The following is a 21803-nucleotide window of genomic DNA, read 5'->3' as shown; positions in this document are numbered from 1 at the left end:
GGGTCAGAGGGAGAAGCAGACTCCCTGCCGAGCAGGGAGCCCGATGCGGGACTCGATCCCGGGACTCCAGGATCGTGACCTGAGCCGAAGGCAGTCGCTTAACCAACTGAGCCACCCAGGTGCCCCCCCACGCTTTCTCTTTAAAGGGCCAGATGGTAAACATTTTTAGTTTTGTGGGTCATATACGGTCTCTGCGCCACTACCCCACCTTTCCACTGCAGGGCAAAAGCAGGGACAGGTAACTCATAAACAAATAAGCGTGGCTGTGTTCCAACAAGACTTTATTTACAAAAATAGGAGGCAGGGTTTACGGAGCCCGGGCCTAGAATAAGAGAAGTAGTTACAAGATTCAAATGCTTCAGCACATTCACGTGTCCGCTGATGCAACAGAGCTAAACCCGCCTCCGGCATCAGACTGGGCATGTTCTCTCCTAGACAGTGCCCAGACCGACACCGCCAACATTGGCCTCTCTGGACCTTTTTTAATGCTCAGCCGCCTTACGAAATCCCACCCTTTCCTAAAGCGTTGGGTATATGAAGGCTCCACTCACCAGTAAAGCTCCAAGGAAAATGCCAGCAGCATCAGTTCCCAGCGACTTCACAGAGAAAGCCCTGCTCCTTTGTTACCTGCAGGGGGAAAGAGTAGTCTCCGTTCTTACAGATGTTTCCTGCAAAAAAAGTGGCAGATTCGGCAACGCTAACACTTAAAAGAGACCCACGAAGGGAGAGATTGTTCTTTTAAATTAGAATTTTTTATTTTTATAAAAGCAGTGTGGGTTCCCTGTAGAAAATTAGAAAACAAAAATAAGGGATAAGTAAATATTTATTATATTTTTATATAATTATATAAATAATTTTACATAACTATTATTTATTATATTTTTATATAATTATATAAATATAAATTATATGACTTATATAATTATACAAATATATGTTTATATTTATTATATTCCCACCTCCCAGAAACTACCCATATTAAGAGCTTAGTACAGGGGGCGCCTGGGTGGCTCATTCAGTTAAGCCGTCGGCTCAGGTCATGATCCCGGGGTCCGGGGATCGAGTCCCACGTCGGGCTCCCTGCTCAGCGGGGAGTCTGCTTCTCTCCCTCCCCTCTGACCCTCCACCCACTCGTGCTGTCTTTCTCTCTCTCTCTAATAAATAAAATCTTAAAAAAAAAGAGCTTAGTACATATCCTTCCAGATCTTCTTCTAAGTTTACATAATACATATCCGTACTTTCTACCAAAATGAGATAATACAGGTACAAAATGTTTTGTAACTGCTTTTTATCAGTCACCTCCACCACCACCCATTTATAAATTTTCATCTCATCGAATACCCCTCCATATTCAAATTTCCCTACTTTTCCCCCAAATGTCCGATAAAGCTGGCTTGCTCAAATCAGGATCCAATCTCAGACCACACTTTTCATCTTTAGTCTCTTTTCATTTAGAATAGTATCCTTTTTTTCAGGACAGGGATTTTGTTTCCTGGCCTAGCTCCAAAGCCTTTACGAGTTCTTGGTATCCAGTAGTAGCTCAAGAGATGTTTACATAATTAACTAATTAATATAAAACTTAGGGGAAGTGGGGTTTCACCCTAGAGCTTATCTCCTCCACCCATCACCCTTTATCTCCATTTTATAGATAATGAAAATTAGGACCAGAGAAGTGAAGTGACTTCCCAAGGTCACCCAGCAAGTACATGGCAATTGCTTTCCATTTCTCTATTTATTCTATTAAACCAAGAGTTGGCAAACTTCTGTGAAGGACAGAAAATCAGTATTTTAGGCTTTATAAGAAAATATAATGACAGAAATACAATAATACAATTACAAGGTTTTGTAATACAGGTCTACTAGTGAAAAAAAAAAATGGAATAGAAGAATAACATTTTGTTTAATTGTGGTTGAAAGTTAGTGTTCCCCACGATCCAAATGAGTGTAAAGGTTCATCTGATAAAACATTCTTAGTTTGCAGGTCATAGTTTGCCAGCCTCTGTCCTATGCTATGCTGCTTGTCTGTGATTTGGCTTTTTCTTTGTGTTTGAGTGAAAATAACATCCTTCTTAATTAAGTTATAAATGGGTTCCGGCTTATTGAAGTTATATGGTACTAAAGTACCAATGGGGAAAACTCCTTAGCCACACCCTTAAAATGCATTATTTTGTCTTACTTCAGCACCTAACTGTTGGTAATGTCTGTCTTCTTTCACTTAAATTGCAAGAAGGTAGGTTGCATTGTGATTGTGGCTTTCATAATTAACCATGTGTTAATGTTTAATGCGGCTGACCAATTTATAAATCAGTGCAAGTGAAGATGGTAATTGGCCTATGTCAGGGCTATTTTTTTTTTCTCAAATAAAAACATTCTATGCTATTCAGAGAACTAAATAGCCCAAGAGTTAAAAGAATAGAAAGTGGATGCTTTTGGGGGAGCAGGGAATGGGGAGAAAAGCCGGGGACTCCTCTCTTTAAAAAAAAAAACAACAAAGCTTGTAGAACTTTTGACTTTTAAAACTATGTACATGTATAATTTTGATAAAAATACAAGAAAGAAAACCAGAGGCACATTAAAGCCCCTTCTAGAAAAGGCTTCTTGAATACTTTCCTCCATCCTCCCAACTGAGGTTAGGGTCCCTCTTCTCTGCTCCCCACAGCATCCTGTGCTCAATTCCATCAGCACACGTAACACACTGTACTATAATTATGTTTCTCTGTCTCCCTCTTGGAGCCGTGAGCTCCTTGCAGGGATGGCCTATGTATTACTCATTTCAGCAACTAGATTTTATAATTTTTAAAAAGCTAGTCATTAAAGTGAAGTGAAACTAACCAAATACCCTCAATCTAGGCAAATTAACATCACAATGAGATACCAAACCAAAAGACTAAGCAGGTGTTGGTGAGGATATGGAGAAATTGGAACCTTCATACATTAACCAATAGCAATCTTAAATGGTGCAGCCACTTTGGAAAAAAGTCTGGAAGTTCCTGAAAAAGTGAAACATACAGTTGCCATCTGATGCAGAAATTCCACTCGTAAAGCAGGGAACGAGGGAACATGGTCTTTGCCTTCTCTAGTGGAGAGACAGAGAATGAATTCAAGCTCACGGGGCAGTGTGTTAAGTGTTATGATAGAACTCGGCTAAGGGTGCCAGGGGAGCACCAGCAAAGGGCAGTGAAATCAATCAAAGAATTGAAAACATATGTCCAGGGGCGCCTGGGTGGCTCAATCGTTAAGCGTCTACCTTCGGCTCAGGTCATGATCCCAGGGTCCTGGGATCGAGCCCCACATCGGGCTCCCTGCTCTGCGGGAAGCCTGCTTCTCCCTCTCCCACTCCCGCTGCTGTGTTCCCTCTCTCGCTGTCTCTCTCTGTCAAATAAATAAATAAAATCTTTACAAAAAAAAAATATGTCCACACAAATGTTCCCAATTATTAGATGACTCTTAATAACCAAAAAAACAAAAGAAAGAAAAAAGAAAACAACCCAAATGTCCATCAACTGACAAATGGATCGACAAATGTGGTATATCCATAAAGCGGTATATCCATACCATGGAATATTATTCAGCTATAGAAAGGAATGACATACTGATCCATGCCACAACATACGTGAACCTGGAAAACATGATGCTAAGTGAAAGAAGCCAGTCACAAAAGACCACACAGTGTAGGATTCCATTCATATGAACTGTCCAGAAGAGGCAATTATATAGAGAAAGAAGATGGATAAATGGTTGCTTAGGGCTAGAGGTCCGAGGAGAAATTAACTGCAAACAGTTTTATGGGAATTTGCGGGTGGGGAGTGTGAATGGGGACCAAAATACTCTCAAACCAGATTGTGGTGATGGGTACACAACTCCACCAATTTACTAAAAATAACTGTACACTTAAAATGAGTAAATTTTGGGGGGCGCCTGGGTGGCTCAGTCGGTTAAGCGTCTGCCTTCGGCTCAGGTCATGATCCCAGAGTCCTGGGATCGAGCCCCGCATCGGGCTCCCTGCTCCGCGGGGAGTCTGCTTCTCGCTCTCCCTCTGCCCCTCCACCTGCTTGTTCTCTCTGTCAAATAAATAAATAAAATCTTAAAAAAAAAATAAAATAAAAATAAAAAATTAAAGGTAGTGCCGCATGGGGCTCCCTGCTCGGCGGGAATCCTGCTTCTCCCTCTCCCACTCCCCCTGCTTGTGTTCCCTCTCTCTCTCTCTCTGGCAGATGAATAAATAGAATATTAAAAAAACAGTGAATTTTACCGTATGCAAAGTGTAAGGCTCTTTTTAAAATCCCTCAATCTATCCCATTACTTAGTTTCTCTCGAAATTAACTTTTCTCCCCCCAGCTGGCCTACCCGCGCGCGTTACAAGACCTGGTGAGAATGGTGGTGAACGAAGTTTCTGACGCATTCCTGGCGGCTGGGGCTGAGGGTTGTGCTGACAGACACATCAAAGTCAGCATCTGTGTGCGTGTGAAATTGTAAGATGTGTCGAGGTGTACGAGGCATTTCCGGCTGGCTGATCCAAGCGTGTGATCCGGGCAATCCGTGGCCGCTTCTGCCAGGCTAAGTGTGGAGTGTGCCCAAGGCCCCTACTCCAGGTAAGAAACGTCGTCAGGTCAGAGATTCACTTCTGGGCAGCTCTGAAGCCCTGTGCACGCCCAAGCGAACGTTCCATCAGGGCACATCCGCGGAACCGGTGAGGTGGGGACGGCGGTGGGGGGTAATTTGGTCAGCGCTTAGGGGGCAAGGAGGTCCTGCCAGAACAGCCAAATGACCCAAACTACGCCCCCACCCCCGCTCCCCGCGCTCGGCGCACTCCCACGGGGGTCCCCCTGGGAACAGCACGTCCCTCCACGGGGACGATGGGATGTGACAGCACCTCTCCGAGCTAGGGGAAAGCCTGGCACCGAGTCCCCCCCCCCCCCCGCTTGCCGGAAGGGCACAAACTGCCACAAAGCCAGAGGGAGGTGTCTCCTCCCAGGGGCTCCGGGCGCCTGGGAAACTCACGCGGCTGCTCGGCAGGGTGGCCGGGAGGTGACCGGTCAGGGAGCCCGGACTTGAGTCGCTGTCGCCGCCGCAGACCCACCGCGCGGCCGGCGCAGGGCGGAAGGAGAAGGCGGTGGAGGGGGCGGGGGGTGAGGCGGCGAGCGCGCCCGCAGCGGGTGGGGCCCCCGGCGGACCCCAGGACCCCGCGCGCCGCTCCCGGGTCACGTGGCCGCCGCCCCTCCGCGCCGGGCGCTTGTGTCGCAGCGCCCCCTGGCAGCCAGCAGCGGGCACGGCGGCGCGCACGGGCGCGGGCCGGCTTCCGGTGCCCCCGCAGCCCAGGTGAGGCCTCTGCCGAGGGGGGCGGGGGGCGTGCGGGGGGCGCGGCCGCCCGGGGAGCCCACGCAGACCCAAACGGGGGTCGCCCAGGGCTTTTGCCTTCCACCCTGGCCTCCTTCTCCCCAGGGACCCCAAAGAGCGCAGAACGGCCCAGTAATGACCTTGCACCTGGATCCGGGCTCCCTTGTGCAAAAGTGGAGCAGAATCAGGCAGTTTGGGGGCGCCTGCGTGGCTCAGTCGGTTAAGCGTCTGCCTTCAGCTCAGGTCATGATCCCAGAGTCCTGGGGTGGAGCCCTGTGACTCCCCACCCAGCGGGGAGCCTGCTTCTCCCTCTCCTTCTGCTGCTCCCCATGCTTGTGCTCTCTCTCTGTCAAATAAATAAATAAAAATGTAAAAACAAAAAAGGCAGTTTTGTTGTGGGTGGGTTTTTCTTGATGTGCTTGGAAAAAAAGGTATTTTCAGGTGCGTGAATGTGAGCCAATTATGACCTCCCTGAGCCTCAGTTTCCTCCTTTATAAAATAGGGGTAATAATAGCACCTACTTGACAAGGTGTTTGTGAGGGTGAGGATTAAATAAAATAATCCACCTGTTAAAAATAAGACCGCTAACCCAAAAATGGAGTCACTCATGCTAAGCCCTGGGTCACCAAAACCAGACCTAATATCGTTTTCCACCTCTCCCAGAAATGGAATCCTAGAGCAGTCAGGAATCACCAGGTCAGTACTAATGAAGTAACCGAAAGAAAAGTGACCTCAACCCAACCAATTCACTTCTTGCTAATATCTTCCTTGTTCCTGCTCCCTTTTGTATACAAAAGTCTTTCATCTTGTACAGCACCTCTGAGCTTCTTTTCTATCCGCTAGGTGGAATGCTGCCCAATTCATGAATCCTTAAATAAAGCCAATAACATCTTTAAAATGGACTCAGTTGAATTTTTTTTAAGATTGTATTTATTTATTTGAGAGAGAGAGAGTGTACGCATGAGCACAAGCAGGGGGAGGCAGAGGGAGAAGCAGACTCCCCACCAAGCAGGGAGCCCGATGTGGGGCTCAATCCCAGGACCCCAGGATCACGACTCGAGCCAAAGGCAAATGCTCAACCGACTGAGCCACCCAGGTGCCCCATGAATTTTGTTTTTTAACACACATAACGGGTTTGGCAGATTGGTTAAAGCTAGTTATATAATTTGTTTTGCAGGGCTTACTTAGCAAACTACCTAAGAGTAAGGGTCAGGTGCCTGGGTGGTTCAGTCATTAAGTGTCTGCCTTCAGCTCAGGTCATGGTCCCAGGGTCCTGGGATGGAGCCTCTTACTACTCGGCGGGAAGCCTGCTTCTCCCTCTCCCACTCCCCCTGCTTGTGTTTCCTCTCTCACTGTCTCTCTCTCTCTGTCAAATAAATAAAATATTAAAAAAAAAAAAGAGTAGGGGTCATCTTTCCTCAGGATTCAGGGAAACGAAAGGATTTTGACACCACAAAATAAACACATACCTAAGGTGAATTATTCATAAAAATGGTAAGTATATGAGAATGAAAACAGTCTCTTGCCACACCTTACTGTCCACATACACGGGACTTTGCTCATGTGCTATCTTCATTTGCACTGCTTTTCCAGGACTCTACTGTCCAGACAAAATTTCTTCATTGCAGGAACTTCCCCATAGTCCCATCAACTCTTCAATGGAAAGCATCAACAGTTTGTGCTCTAAAATCCTTCCCTTTCCTTGAAATTCTCCCCTTGCTGTTTCCACCAATCCTAGACTGTTGGCCTCATGATCCTTATCCAATCCTAATCAAGTGTCCATGTTGAAAGACCCTCTGCCTTAAATCAAAACCTTCATTTCTCAATAAATCCTGACCTCTCCTTTCCTCCCTGAAACACTACCGAAACCTTGTGAGGTGGGGGTCTTCCATACTGAGGTAAAGAATAAATTCAGCCTTGTCAAATCAACAGGTATGTCGGTGATATTTGGGGAGTTCAGCATTTGACAGCTTTGAAGGCCCCACAGAGATCCGGTGGCGGCTGAGACCTCATCGCTATAGTTCAAGACCTTCAACTTGAAATGAGTGTCCTCTTCTGAGGCCTCTTAAGCTTCCTGCTTGGGGCTCCCTGACTGCAAATGGGGGTTTTGTAGGTTTCACATTGGCTGAAGCTCTGATCCCTTTCTTTGAGCTCCCAGTTGCTAAGGATACTGGTCCTGTGGTCCACACATCACCCCCAATGAGAAGCCATTCCTAACTCCCTGGACTGTAGGGCCCTCTGTGTGCCAGCTGTCCCAGGCTCCTCCTTGCCGTGGCTCTCACTATAATGGTACATAAGGGTAAGCCTAGTGGGACCAAAGTTCCCTGCATTGTAATCATGAGGTCAACCTGTGATGTGGCTGGGACCTGGGTGATTTTATGGTGATCTCTTTCTCTCCACAGGCCCCATGCCCCCCATCCTTGAGTTCTCTTCTTCCTTTTGAGTTCTCTTCTTCCATTCAAATCTTCTCATTGAGTGCCCCAAAGAGTTTTAACATTTTCTTCTCAGTCTTTCAGATTTTATATTCATGTTCCTCATTATTTTAAGACATTCCCACAACTCTCTTGCTTTTCCTGTGAAAACAATCATACTCACTACAATTAATGCTCAGGCAACTGTGTTTATTTCTTGTATTTTTGTATGTTTCTATATTTGCTTAGACTTTACCCCCCTTACTCCTCTTTTTGCAAACGATCTTTAATTTCTGCTCTTGAAATGATTACATTTATCATTAGAAAAAGAGCAAAAACTGATAGCTATGTATATGTAAAATTCTAGAGAGTATAACCTCAATAAATTTTATATGTATCTACACTCACATACAGAGTTAGAAAAACATTTTAAGAGAAATATGCCAAAAGGTTCAGTGCTTACCTTTGGCTTTTTTTGCTCTTTCTGTGCACTTTTGTAGCTATTTAAATATGAACCATACAAAATCTTTTACATAGTTTTGTGTCATTCTGAACATCCTACTCTTACAACAACTCTAAAATTATTTAATAAATAAAATAGTTGTACAAAACATTCTGGCAGGCAGCAAAGGAAAAAGTTTGTATGTTGTCTCTTAAGTGTCAACTATCAATGATACCATAGAGATTCTATTTTCAATTATGTTCTCTTGAGTTAAAATAGATCTTGGTTCATCCAGGATATTTAAAATCAACCTTCATCAGGGTGCCTGGCAGGCTCAGTCAGAAGAGCATGTGACTCTTGATCTGGGGGGGGGCATGAGTTTGAACCCCACGTAGGGTGTAGAGATTACCAAAAAAAAGGTAAGTCAACTTAAAAAAATTTTTTTTAATCAACCTTCATCATATCTCTCTAGTAAAATTTATTTTACTTACAAATTTTCAAAGAGCTTTAACCTGTGTTTACCAGACAGGAAACTGGGCAAATATTTGTATCTGCCTATTACCCCTGCCCCAGTAACTAATCTTCCACTGCGATACAGTTTTTCTCAGTAATGTCAATACTTTGCCTTGAAATATATGATAGGAAGTTCACAGGCTTTGGTGCCAGGCTTACCATCTGTTTACTGCTATATCACCTTATCCTGTTGCTATCTCTTCCTGAGACTCATTTATATCCTTTAAAATGAGGTTAATAATTCTTACTCAATTATTGACATGTTCAACACCTCCCAATTGAAAAATAGTCATCGTTATTGTTATTACTCTTGATTATTCTTTAGTATAAGGAAAAGAGCAAACAGTACCGAAAACAGTCATATTTTACAGGGCAGTTGCTTTTTTTTTTTTTTTTTTTAAGATTTTATGTATTTATTTGACAGAGAGAGAGAGAGAACAAGAGAGGGAACACAAGCAGGGAGAGTGGGAGAGGGAGAAGCAGGCCCCTTTCGGAGCAGGGAGCCCGATGCGGGGCTCAATCCCAGGACCCTGGGATCATGACCTGAGCCGAAGGCAGACACTTAACTGACTGAGACACCCAGGCGCCCCTACAGGGTGGTTGCTTTTAATATTTACAAATGCACATGGAGTGACTGGGAATTTGAAACACCTAAACCTAAGGTCTGATGATGTCACAGCAATGAAGCTACAAAGAAACCCATCTCTCACCTTCTGCCATGCGAGGGGCGAATGGTCCAACTAATAAGCCACAGCCTGCGAGAGTGAGAAGCAAGCAATTGATCTAGAACATCTCCCATGTTTCTTACCTTATCAATGAGAGGCGGATGGCGGTTCCATGCGCGCTGTTCTCTCCTTGACCATCTCCTCCCCGGCAGCTCTGGTTCCAAGAGAGCAGCCTGGCACTGCATTCATTCCAGCTACAAACCCGTAAGGAGAGCCAGCTTGTGTTTCAGGCAGCGTACTAGGAGCTGGGGATGCGCCTGTGAAGTAAGCAGACTAAAACATCTGCCCTTTTGAGTTTATATTCCAGCGGGGAGAGACAGGAATAAATAATTGATATAATACATCAGTAAATTAGGTAGCCTAGAAGAGAGGCATGTGATGGAAGGGGCGTGGGCTTGCCGGGGGCCAGGTGTGCCATTGTTAATGGGCTGCTCAGGGTCAGCCTCACTGAGAAGGTGCCATTTGAGCAAAAGCTGGAACGTGATGAGGGATCAAGGCACAGGGACATCTGGGGGGACAGTAACAAAGTACCAAAATATCCAAATGGTGCGCTGTTAGGTATGGGGGTTATAAACTTAGAGGGGAGGACAGATATAAGCAATTATGACAAACTGGTAAGTACTGACTCTCAACTCTAGAAAACAAACTGAGAATTGCCGGAGGGGAGGTGGGTGGGGGGACGGGGTAACTGGGTGATGGGCATGAAGGAGGGCACGTGATGTGATGAGCCCTGGGTGTGATACGCAACTGATGATGAATCATTGAACACTACATCTGAAACTAATGATACACTGTATGTTGGCTAATTGAATTTAAATTTAAAAAATGATAAGGACTACCTAAGATATAAAGAATGACCTCGAGTGGAGTCAGGGAAAGCTAGCCCAAGGGGCAGATGATTTTAGAAGTTCGACAAGGGTTTGGCCAGGTGACAAGGAACACCGGGCCGATGGGACAGCACGTTGGGAGTCAAAGACGACACAGAGGACCGTAGACTGGTGATCTTTGAAGGCCCTTTTCCAGAGGGGCCACACTTCATTTGTGTGGTGAGGCCCCAGTCATGGGAGGGCACACCCAGAGTTCTGGATGCATCGCATTCCATTCGAAGCACGGAGCCTACTTTATTCAGCCAAACCTTACTAGCGGTCTTTCAAGTAGTTTGCAGCTTCCCACTATGACCCACGAAGGCTAGGGTAAACATCTTTATTCATAAAACTTCTTTACACTCGTTCAGTTATTTTCTTAGCATGAATTTCAGGAAGTTAAGCTGCTGGATTCAGGGGTTTTCATATTTCAACCTTTGATACATTTCCCGCTTGGCCTTCCAGAAAGAAGGTGTCAATTCTCAGTCCTACCAGCAGTGTGGGAGAGAGACTCTTTGCCCACATCCTTACCAACAGTTTGTTATTTTTAGTATCTTATCCCAGAAATTGAATATAAAAATAAATATGAGGAGAAGACAGTTTCAAGCTCTGAGAAGGAAGTTTCCGAAACTGATCGTTTTTCCTGTCTTGTTCAATAAAAGAAATGAGACGGAGGCCATCCTGCTGTGCAGACTCTAAATCGTGAGTATGACGGTTCAGAACCGCGAACTCAGGATGCAGCCAGCAGAATGATCAGACCGTTTGTACCCATTACCTTAGGAATGCCTCCTACAGCTTAGGCACCACTTCTGGCTCTGGGGTGGGGCAGATCTGAAGTTCAGGGCCAGCTCCACCCCTCATTCGCTGTCTGATCTTAGGCAAGTTACTGTAAGTGGGTGTGCCTCGATGTCCTGGTCTGTAAAATGGGCTGGTGAACACAGCACATATCTGAAGGAGTGGTCGTGAGAGACCACAGTGAGCTGTAGGTTCTGGTCTGAGATGAGCAGCTGCAGCCGGAGAGCCATGCATCCTGTCAGCATGAGGCAGAAGACCCAGCCCTACTCCTTCTGCTCCCTTTTATGCTGCAGGGTGAGGCCCCTGGTAGTAGTGACAGCATTTCAAGGTTACCTGGGTCATAAAGGACTCCTCGGACCGCAGTCCCGTCCCCTTCCCCGCCCCACACTGGGGAGGCTCGGTGTCCCTCTGACATGAGCACGCCTCGCCCCCATCTGTTGCTCAGGGGGGTGGCTTGGGTGGAGGAGGACTTGGCCGGTCTTGGGCTCTCCGAAAGGACCAAAGGACGTGTGGGGGAAGAAGACATGCCCTGGGGACACATAAAACAAGGAGAGATCCACCACAGCATTTAACAAGTGTTCTTTTCTCACCCGATATCACCGTCACCATCACCATCACCACGAAACTCTCAGGCATTTCTGAATCCACCCCGCGACTGTCGCTGCTGCAGCCAGGCGGTCACATTGTCAGACTGACGCTAAATAAGGCCCGTCTGCATGGCCTGGACAGCCTCTCATTTGCCCCTGTCTTCCCTTCTGTGGCAGAGTAATGCGTTCTAGCAGAGTAATAGCTAGCGTTTCTTGAGAGCCTATGACGGGCCACCCAGCCCCGTGCCCGTCATACACGGGGCACCCCTGGGAAAGGCAGGCCATCTTATCCTGAGTAGACAAACCTCAGTTTACCCAGATGATCACGGCTCTGCGGGGTTGTGATCCCAAGCCAGCCCTGAAGCCCACGCTCCTCGCCCCCTTCTGACCCCTTCTTTTTTTTTTTTTTTAAAGATTTTATTTATTTATTTGACAGAGAGAGACACAGCGAGAGAGAGAACACAAGCAGGGGGAGTGGGAGAGGGAGAAGCAGGCTCCCCGCAGAGCAGGGAGCCCGATGCGGGACTCGATCCCAGGACCCCGGGATCATGACCTGAGCCGAAGGCAGATGCTTAACGACTGAGCCACCCAGGCGCCCTTTATTTATTTAATTTTTTTTTTAAGATTTCATTTATTTATTTGTGAGAGAGAGAGCCCAAGAGGGGGTAGGGTCAGAGGGAGAAGCAGACTCCCCGCCGAGCAGGGAGCCCGATGCAGGACTCGATCCTGGGACTCCAGGATCATGACGTGAGCCGAAGGCAGTCGCTCAACCGACTGAGCCACCCAGGTGCCCCTGACCCCTCTGACGCTGCTAACTAGCTGCCCGACCCCTAGGCATGTTTCTTAACGTCCCCGCATGTTTCCTCATCTGAAATGTGTGCTCAGGGTAATGCCTATTTTCGGGGGTTAAAGGACTTTGGTGCAGGCTGCCCGGCCCACAGTAAGCTCTTCATAAAAGGCAGTTGTAAGGATTTTTTTTCTTTTTAATACGATCAGGGAGGGATCAAGAAGAGGAAGGAGATTCAGCAAAGGAGACCGAGCAGCGGTGGCACCAACAAGATAAGGGAGGGGGAACCGGGAGAGAGGGGTGTCATGGAAACCGAGGCGAGAGTATGCCAGGAAGGAGGGGGCCCTAACGCAAAAGGGTACTCAGAGGCCGGTTTCTTCTGACAAGACAAAAGAGCAATTTTCATCTCTTAGCGACCGATGAGAGTAAAGGCAGAAAGGAAGAAAATTGGCCTGTAGCTTTATTTTTTTAAGTTTTTTATTTAAATTCCAGATAGTGAACAATAGGTGTTATAGGAGTTTCAGGTGTACAATAGAGGGGTTCAACACTTCCATACATCACCCAGTGCTCATCATGACAAGTGCCCTCCTTCATCCCCATCCCCTAGTTCCCCCATCCCCCACCCTCCCCTCCCCGCCCATAACCATCAGTGTGTTCTCTGGAGTTCAGTCTGTTTCTTGCTTTGCCTCTCTCTCTCTTTTCCCCCTTTTGCTCATCTGTTTTCTTAAATTCCACGTATGAGTGAAATCATAGGGTATTTTTCTCTGACTGACTTGTTTCGCTTAGCATAACACTCTCCAGCGCCATCCATGTCACTGCAAATTAGCCTATAGCTTTCAGGGAAGCCTTTTTTTAGACTAACTCCATTAATCTGATCAGAATGCCCAGGTGTCAGTTCCATGTCTTCTAATTAGGGAAAATGCGTATTTCTTTGTTTTTCTTTAAAGTGAAACAAACAAGCAAAAAGAAATGTCAGGTTACATCAGGTTGGTGAGATAAAAATTCAGACAATCTCAAACTGACACTGCGGAGGGGAGGGGAAAAGAAGAAAAAGGGATGGATCACAGAACAGGTTTTCAAAGCAATGGTCTATACTGAACCCTCAGACTAACTCCCCTGAAAAGGAGGGTAGGAAATGGACAGAACTTACTGGTGTTTCATTCCATCTTTCTATTCTACCTGGTGCCACAAAGAAATTATGGCCGCCTAAACTGTGTCTTTGGACAAATATTCAACAAGTGTTTCTAGAGTAAAATTGAGAAAAAACGATCGGGAAGCGGCCCACTATTCTAATCGAGACTAGATGAGGGAGGTAGATAACTCCCGAGGGAAGATTTAGGGAGACATAGAAAGGAATTAAGGGTGAAAAATCTACACACGCTGTAAAGCATTGGGGGCCCCTGTGGCTTTGGGGGCCTGGGTGGAGCTGTCACTTACCTGGGGGTGGGGGAAGGGTCCCCTTTGGCTCGGGAGAAATGAGGGTGGCTTTCAGGGTCCCAGAGGTGCCCCAGAGGGATGCAAAGAGTGGCCCTGTCCTGGCCAGTTATCAGCTAAAGGCTCTGAGGCAGAGAGGCCCACCCAGTCTCCTTCTGGCCAGGACGGTTAAGAAGGCTGAAGCTTAAGGCAAATTCAGGGTGCTGAGGGTGGGGGAGGGAAGATGGCAGAGCACAGGAGGCCGAGCCTCCAACCCTCACCACCCAGGGGTGAGTGTGGGTGGCTGGACTGCGGGTTTTAGGGTTGGATTGTGAGGTCATTGATGGAAAAGGAGCAAGAAGCCAGGGAGGAGCCGAGGGGCTATTTCTGGAAAAAGCAGCACTTCAAGGCCGGTTCTGGGTATGGCAGCCCAGGGAAGGCTGCCCCGGCTTCTCCGCTCCCTCGGGGCCTCAGCCTGCACCCCCCCCACCCCTACGGCTGTCATCAGCTGCTAGCCTAACTAAAACCCTAGTGTCTCTCCCAGAGCCCCTCAACCTCCGCCATTCCTAGGACAACACAGCCCAGAGTTGTGTGATCCCCTGGGCTCTGCGATTCCTCCCAGGCTTCGTGTGGCTATGGATCTCCGTGTGTCTCCCTGGTCATCGCGCCCTCACCGGGGCTCCCCTTACCCAAACAGCTCTGGGCTTCTCCCCATGCCCTCCCCGCAACCCCCCCCCCTCCCGCTGCCACTGCTGTTTATGATAACCTCTCAGCTCAGTGGAGTCCCCATTTCAGGCACGACAAATGCCCCCGGGGGGCCTCAGGTCTGGCATTCAGTTCCCTCTCCGCACCCTGCCCTAAATGCAATCACCCCCCCACCCCCAGCCGTATCCTATTCACAGAAATAGGGACGTGTGCCCCTACACAAGACCCAGGGACCCTCGGGGGCTGGGGCCACACGCGTCCTCTTTTATCACCCTCCAAAATGAGATCCGGAGATGAGACAGGGCAGGTTCCAGGAAGGTCCACCTTTTCTTTCCCTCCATCCCCCGTGAGTGCCCTCCAATCGACTGAAAGGCGGGCTGGGGCTTCCCGGGTGCTGCGGGGCAACTAGATGGCAGCCAGTCTCAATTCTTGGGGTGGGGAGGGGTTGGCTTGGAGTCCACGGGGCGCCTGTGTCCTCCAGCAGATCCCTTCAGGGCTTATGGGGGGAGACTCTGGCTCTATCAGGAGCTGAGCCTCCTGGGCTGGGCTCCCAGGAGGAGATGCTCTCTCCTTCCCTTGACTGGGGAGTGAGGAGCGGTGGCATCGGGACCCAGGATGTCCACAAGCAGCAGTAGCAACAGCAATCCAAGGAATCCATCTGGAGGAGGAAGAGCGCTCCTCCCCGAAGTGACCAGGAACGGTGTCCCAGGAACCCCCCATTTGGGGGCTATTACCTCAGCGCCAGACTCCTCCATCAGACTCCTTTGGATACAGTAGAGAAGAAGAAAGCATTGGGGCGGTCAACAAGTGGGTGCCATAATCTGGCTGTATGACCTGCGGGACAGGCCAGTTGTGGCAGGGGGCTCTGTCCCTCTCCCTCTGGGGACTATTTCAGCCCATTTCTTCATCCCTTTACCACATCTGCAAATTGAGGTTGATCAGAACCCCACCTGGGGGTCCAACCCCACCCCTTTATAGCTTTTTACTATATTTCTCTTGTTCATTTTCTTTACCTTTTCCTAAAATAGTAACACAGACATTAAAACAGATGCTGATAAATATTTATTGACATAGAAAGAAGCCCACGACATACATTGTTTGGTGAAAAAATACAGACTATAGAACAGCACTTATATTTGATCACTTTTATCTATACATATATCTATCTGGGTACGTAGGTAGAGGGAAATATCCAGAAGGACATTCGTCAAAGGGTTGACAATGGTTAGATCAGGGCGGAGAGTTTGGGGTAACTGGTACTTGACTTTTGTGTACTTTTCTTTATTGTTTGGAGGTTTAACAATGAATTATGCCACTTTCACAGAGAATAAAGCCATCAAAGAAATGGGCACACAAAGAAAACAGACTCTTAGGCAGCAGAGAGGGAGTGGGGAAGCAAGGGCAGAGGTCAGGCTGTCTCCCTCCACTGAGCTGGTATCCAAGACCCTTTCTACTCCGCTCCGCAAAGAAAGCTGCTTGGTGGATTCATGCAATTAGAAGCGCCCCTCCCCAGTCGTCCCACTGCTGGACTCTGAGTTTGGGTTAAGGGTTCACTTAAGGCTGGGGGCTACCACCTCACTGCGGCTCGGAAGGGTCACTTTGTTCGCCAGGGGCCTCTCTCGGCCCCTCCTCCTCCGTATGGGTCAGCTCCTGCAGGGTGATGATCAGATTCTCAAACACCTGGGCCCTGTTGCTCTCATTGTCACAGGTCTCCTTCGAGTGGCCCTCCTCACCGCAGTATGAACAGCGGATCGCGTGTTTTCGCTTTCTGGCTCTACGCAGATTCCCAGAACCATCATTCTTATACCCTGAACCCCCACTGGTGGAAGGAGACTGAGCCCGGGAACTGCTGGGGGAGTCAATGACTAGCACTCGGTCCCGAGGTCTGGGCCTGCGTCTGGGGAGAGGAGAAGCCGAGAAGTGCAGTGGAGGGTCCGGAGACTCCACCAGGATCACATCCTCGTCGGAGTCATCAAGGGCATCGTCTATCTCTATGACGTTGCAGTCAGCACTGTCCACCACTATCGGGGGGGAGCCCTGGAAGGCCACCGAGCTGGTGGCCCTCTCCACCACGGACTCAGATCTTTTGGGCCGTTTCTGCTTAATAAAAGTGTCATCCCAATCCTCTTCCTCCCTTATCATCTTGATTAGCTCTAGGAAATTGGGGAGCCGCTCCTGCTCATTTGCATACATCCTAAGAAGATGCTTCAGCCTAAAGCGCAGGTCCCCGTTCAGCTCGGCCCCTAAAAGGAGCTGGTGCAGGCGAGTCTGGTTGGCATCTTTCTGAGCTATGATCCCTGCCTGAATAGCGTTCTGGAGCTGCACCTCTAAACGGATCACATACAGGGAAGCTTTCTCCCCCTGTGCCTGCAGGGTGTTAAAAAATTTACCGTGAGCGGACACACTGCTCTCAGATTCTCCAAACACCAATTTCATGGCGCGCAAGAAATCTGCCACGCTTAGATTGGGGTTGGCCGCCTGGAGCAAAAGCATGACCTCCCTGGCGGGGCCTCGCAGGGTTTTCAGCAAGCGCTTGAGCTTTTCCTCCTCAGACATATTCCAATCGGGTAGGGCCCCATTGACTTGGATCAGCCAGTTTTCAAAGGTTTCTTCCCCCTGGGCTGGCACCACCCTCCCCGAGAACACCTTCATGTTTCTCTCGGCCATGGTGGCCATTAAAGGACCGAGACTTCTCCCCAGGGCCCTCAGCATAGAATGGGCCCAGGGCGGCAACGGCGCGTTCTGCCGCCGGCTATTACCCATGCGCGCAATGATGCTAGCCATGACTGACGACGATCGACGATCGGGGGATCCGGAGTATAACAAGACGCTCAGGCTCTGTGGAAATGCCTAATCTGCAGGCGCGCTGGGGGACTCTGCCTTCCTCCTGTCTCAGGAGGGACTGTAAAAAAGAAAAAGAAAAACAAAACAAAACGGGGAAGGGTTAATAAAGGAACTGGCTGCAGTATTCTCTCCCTTCCTGAATGTCCTGCAGTACAGTTTTTATCTGCCCACTGCCCTAAAAATATCTTCCAGGAGACTGGCAATTACAAGCTCACGGAGCCAGCCGGTGTCTCCGTTGTTAGCAGGGTGATTTTTACAGCCACATGCATCCCCTCCCGCCGATCGCCCTGGAGGAGGGAGGGCAACTGTTGCTTCTAAGTGTAATAGTGGATGGAAGCTGATATTGGGCTCTCAAAATAGAGCACAGTGGTCACAGATTTGTAGGAATAAATAAAGTGACATCAGCCTCCTGGTCTCAGGTCCCAACCACACCCCCTTCTCAAAGTTCTCCCCTCCCCCGTTATTTCTCAGATTCTTACGGGAGCGCAGGAACAGGCGCGCGCGCCTTTATTCCGCTTCCAGCTTCTGCAGCCGGGGGCCTCCGTGAGAAAGCTAGTCTCTGGGCTCGGGCCGATCTCTGGCCACCGGGGGTCGCCGATCCGGGACCTCGGGGCGTCCAGACTGCGCCGCCGCGGAGGGCAGGGAAAGGAAGGGTCAGGTGCAGCCTCATCCCTCATCCCGCTCCCTCCCTCTCCGCTCCTCCCCCGTCCCCCCCCCCCCCCGCCCGCCCGCCCGCCGCCTCCGCCGCCTCCGTCGTCTGCAGGCGGAAAATTCCTCTCCCACCTTCTGAGTACGGACCAAAGCGACCCCCGCCCCAGGGCATTTCCCCCGGGGAAATCGTCGGCCTACCAGCTCTGCAATCGGCCGCGCAGAATTCAAGTTCGGATTCGGCTCTGATGGTCTGCCACGGAGACAGGGAACAGGAGTGGGACACGCACAGCCACACACTCCTCCCCAGAAGAGATGAGGAGATGCAAAGGGGGTTCAAGGCAGACAGCTTGCGTTCCTCCCCCCTCCGCCCCCACCCCGAAAACGCCCCCCTCTCTCAATCCAGGCAAATCCTACCCATTAGGCAGCATCCAGCGGCACCCCACCTCCTCCCTGAGCGCCGCCGGGCCACGGGAGTGCTCCTGACCCTCGCAGTCCTCGAGTCCCCAAGCGGGGAGCCGCCCAGGACTGGTGGGGCTTCCCCTCCTCTCTCGGCGCCGCGCCGATCGCGCCCCCTTTCTTTACCTGCGCTCGGGCCTTGCCCGCGGTGGACACCGCCTTCCGGTCTCCGCGGCCCTGCAGGGGAGAAGGGCCGGGTACGGCCTCGGCCCCCCAGCGACCGGGAGCTGCCCGCCGAGCGGCTCCGCACGGCCTCCCAGCGACGGGTAGCCGAGTCCAGACAGCGCGGTTCCCACGGCAGCCGCCGCGCCTTTTATCCTCTGCCCACTGAGACAAAAGAGCGTGACGAGCGGGCCGGCGCGGCCAATCAGCGGGGCTCGGGGGCGGGCTCCCGCGCGGTCTCCAGCCGGATGCAAATGCACGCCCGCGGAGGCGGGGGCGGAGGCGGGGGCGGAGGCGGCGGTGGGGGTGAGTTGCCGGGCGGGGGGGGGGGGTGCCGGGGGGCGGGGGCGTGAGGTGGGCAGCCGATCCGCCGGGCGTCAAGCGCAGCTGCCTTGCCTCGACTGGAAGAGTTCGCGACTCTTCCCTTCGCCTTCTCTCTCCCTCGGCTCAACTCCGCGCCTCGGGGCCGGGTGCATTAAACACGGGATGGAAATCAAATCAACGATAAAAGTAGTTCACCTTTGTATGGGGCGGGGGGAGGGAGAGAAGAGCGTTAGCGCTTTCTGGGTGCAAACCCGCTCGCCCAATTCTTTTACTGTGAAGAAGGTGGGAGTGTGTCCGTTGAACAGTGAAGGTCCTCAGGCATCCAGGCGCTTAACCAGTACTCACCGAAGGATGGGTGCAGGCTGGCTGCATGAGAAGCATTTTGGGGCGCTTGTTAGATAGGCAGACTCCTGGGCCCCGAATCGGGGGGATTCTCCTTTCCTAAGACTAGAGCTGGGCGTGGTTTTGCGCTTCGTATTTTTAACCAGCGCTGCAGTTAATTCTGAGAGGATGCAGGGAGGATGGTGAATGAGTAAATGGACCTGCCCTCAATGTATCTATCTGTTCGTAGCATATCTGTGGTGAAATGCAGCTCCGGGGCAGATGCCCCTACCTGGGCGGGGGTGTGTGTGTGTGTGGGGGGGTCCATGGTCTTGCTGAAATTGTATGCAAAGATTCTGGAGTCTGTAGGAAACTAAATCACGGCCACCCAAATATACCAAGTCCTCATCCCTGGAACCTGCAAATGGTACCTTGTAAAGTTAAAGAGTCTTTGCACTGGTGGTTAGATTAAGGGTCTTGAGGTGGGGAGATTATCCTGGAGTATCTGGGTGGGCCCTAAATGCAATCACATGCGCTCGTGAGAGAGAAGAGGGAGAGCTGACCGACACTGAAGAGGAGAAGGTGACATGAAGACAGAGGCAGGGAGTGGAGTGGTGTGGCCACAAGCCCAGGAATGCTGGCAACGACCAGAAACTGGGAGAGGCAAAGTTCGGAGCACCGCCCTGCCCACTCCTTGCGTTCGCCTGAAGAAACTGATGTTGAACTTCCGGTCTCCAGAACTATGAGAGTATACATTTTTCTTGTTTTAAGCCGCTGAGTTTGTGGTAATTTGTTATGGCAGCTGAATCCACAGCTTTGTCGATTTTTAGAGGGGCCTGTGGTCCAGTAATGGTTAAAAACCCCTCTCTTCCGATCTTTCTTCATTAATATCTTTCTCCTTCGCTTTGTACTGCAGGGAGAAGTGTGAGGAATAACACACCATTCGACCAGACCCCCGAACTGCAGCCGGTGATAACGGTTCTTCCGTTTCTCACCTCGAGGACAGGGTTCTAGGTTGCCCTTCTATGAGCTCCTGAGTGGACCTCTCCTTTGCTGGATTGGGCATCCCTGGCCCCAGAGAAGGAGCCACCCCATGAAAGATGAATGGGGCGGAAGCTAGGGGCTCCATGTACTAGCCTGCTAGGGCTGCCATAACAAAGTGCCACAGATTGGGTGGCTAAAACCACAGACATGGATGTTCTCATAGTTCTGGAAGCTAGCCATCCAGGTCGAGGTGCCCACGGGTTTGGGTTCTCCTGAGGTCTCTCTCCTGGGCTTGCAGAGAGTTACATTCTCGCTGCCTCTCCACAGGGTCGACGCTCTGTGTGCCTGCTCTGATGTTCAAATTTCCCCTTCTAAGATTTTATTTATTTACTTATTTATTTATTTGAGAGAGGAAGAGAGAGTGAGTGAGAGGGAGAGAGAACCTCAAGCAGACTCCGCACTGAGCACAGAGCCTGATGCGGGGCTCGATCTCACAACCCCGACATCACGACCGGAGCCGAAACCAAGAGTCGGATGCTCAACTGACTGAACCACCCAGGCATCCCTCGAATTTCCTCTTCTTATAAGGACCCCAGTCATGTTCGACTAGGACCCACTCTCACAGCTTCATTTTGACTTAATCACTTCTTTTCAGGGCCCATCTCCAAATACAGTTACATTCTGAGGTACTGGAGGCTAGGGCCCCCCCACACGTACTTTGGAGACACACAATTCAGCCCATCACGCCCTATTTTCCCTTACTTCTGGTTCTGGGAAAGCGTATCTCTTTTCCCTAATGTACAGTGTAGCCAGGAGGTGCCCGTGGGACTTTCGGGGCTCAGGGTGGTGGCGGCATGCACTGTCCAAGTGGACCACCCAAGTTCAAGGTTGTTGCTGTGTTGTTCTTGACCGGTGATGCTTGGAAGTAAGTGAACAACTGGATGCCTTTCAGCTCCTGTTGGATTCTTCTTTAGCCTGTCGAGATACTTCACCTGCTCCTTCCTGCTTTCTTATTTCCAACCCTACTACTTAGAATCCCTTGGAGTATACAATCCAAATTTGGAGGTGAAGCCCCTTCCATCTCAGGATTGTGGCCTGTCCCTTGTGGATGGAACAGTGTAGGGTGGGGAGAATGGTAGAGGTAGGGAGAAGGCAGGCTGGCCACCTTGCCGAGTCAGGGGTGAGCTGGCAGTGGCTTACGGGTTAACTTCAGACTGTTCCTTTGGCTCCCCAGCCCTAGGACATCTGACCCTGGCCTCTAAGCAGATTCTTTTTCTGAATTTGAATGGTTTCATCACCACGTCAGGTCATCTGCAGCTGGACCTGGTGGGTGGCATCCAAGAAGACAAAGACGAGACCTCAGAGCTCTGGCAGAAATGTTGAAAGGAAACAGAGGGTGTTTCAGGTGTCCAGGTTGGGTCATTAGAACAAAGAGAGGGTCTTTCCACACGGGGCTGGGAGGAGCATTTGCTAAGCCAGCTCC

At 49.9% G+C, this 21803-nt stretch overlaps 1 protein-coding gene and 1 long non-coding RNA gene across 11 annotated transcripts in view; both read right to left on the bottom strand.

Annotated features, from left to right (window-relative positions):
• Positions 1-5665, bottom strand: part of LOC123837289 (uncharacterized) — a 57408-nt gene extending 51743 nt beyond the window's left edge. The window contains exons 1-3 of one of the 2 annotated variants that reach the window (XR_006789190.3): positions 5002-5665; positions 4366-4642; positions 552-627 (exon numbers count right to left, since the gene is read on the bottom strand). This is a non-coding gene — a long non-coding RNA (uncharacterized LOC123837289). The remainder of the gene's footprint in view (positions 1-551; positions 628-4365; positions 4643-5001) is intronic. The other variant, XR_010406232.1, reaches the window with a different exon arrangement.
• A 9962-nt stretch (positions 5666-15627) lies between these two features.
• Positions 15628-18883, bottom strand: ZCCHC12 (zinc finger CCHC-type containing 12). Of its 9 annotated transcripts, none has more exons than XM_064574503.1 (4): positions 18488-18882; positions 18272-18369; positions 17902-18043; positions 15628-17480 (listed from the first exon to the last, which is right to left on the bottom strand). In XM_064574503.1, the coding sequence occupies exon 4, from the start codon at positions 17360-17362 to the stop codon at positions 16154-16156; it is 1209 nt and encodes a 402-aa protein (XP_064430573.1). In that variant the 5' UTR covers positions 17363-17480; positions 17902-18043; positions 18272-18369; positions 18488-18882; the 3' UTR covers positions 15628-16153. The 9 variants fall into 9 exon arrangements, with proteins under 9 accessions (XP_064430573.1, XP_045722003.1, XP_045722027.1 ...); XM_045866047.2 differs by having other exon boundaries at positions 18272-18372; positions 18656-18882; XM_045866071.2 differs by having other exon boundaries at positions 18656-18882.
• Positions 18884-21803: the final 2920 nt, after the last annotated feature.

Source organism: Mirounga angustirostris, unplaced genomic scaffold, assembly GCF_029215605.1.
Source record: "Mirounga angustirostris isolate CCGP_5_RB_7025 unplaced genomic scaffold, mMirAng1.0.hap1 SCAF_11, whole genome shotgun sequence".
NCBI lineage: Eukaryota > Metazoa > Chordata > Mammalia > Carnivora > Phocidae > Mirounga > Mirounga angustirostris.
Note: the sequence above shows the minus strand (reverse complement) of the source record. Positions and strands in the feature narration are given on the sequence as shown.

Bases quoted from the DNA above. Each gene is read 5' to 3' on its own strand.
- ZCCHC12 (XM_064574508.1), bottom strand. From the start codon at position 17,362: ATGGCTAGCATCATTGCGCGCATGGGTAATAGCCGGCGGCAGAACGCG.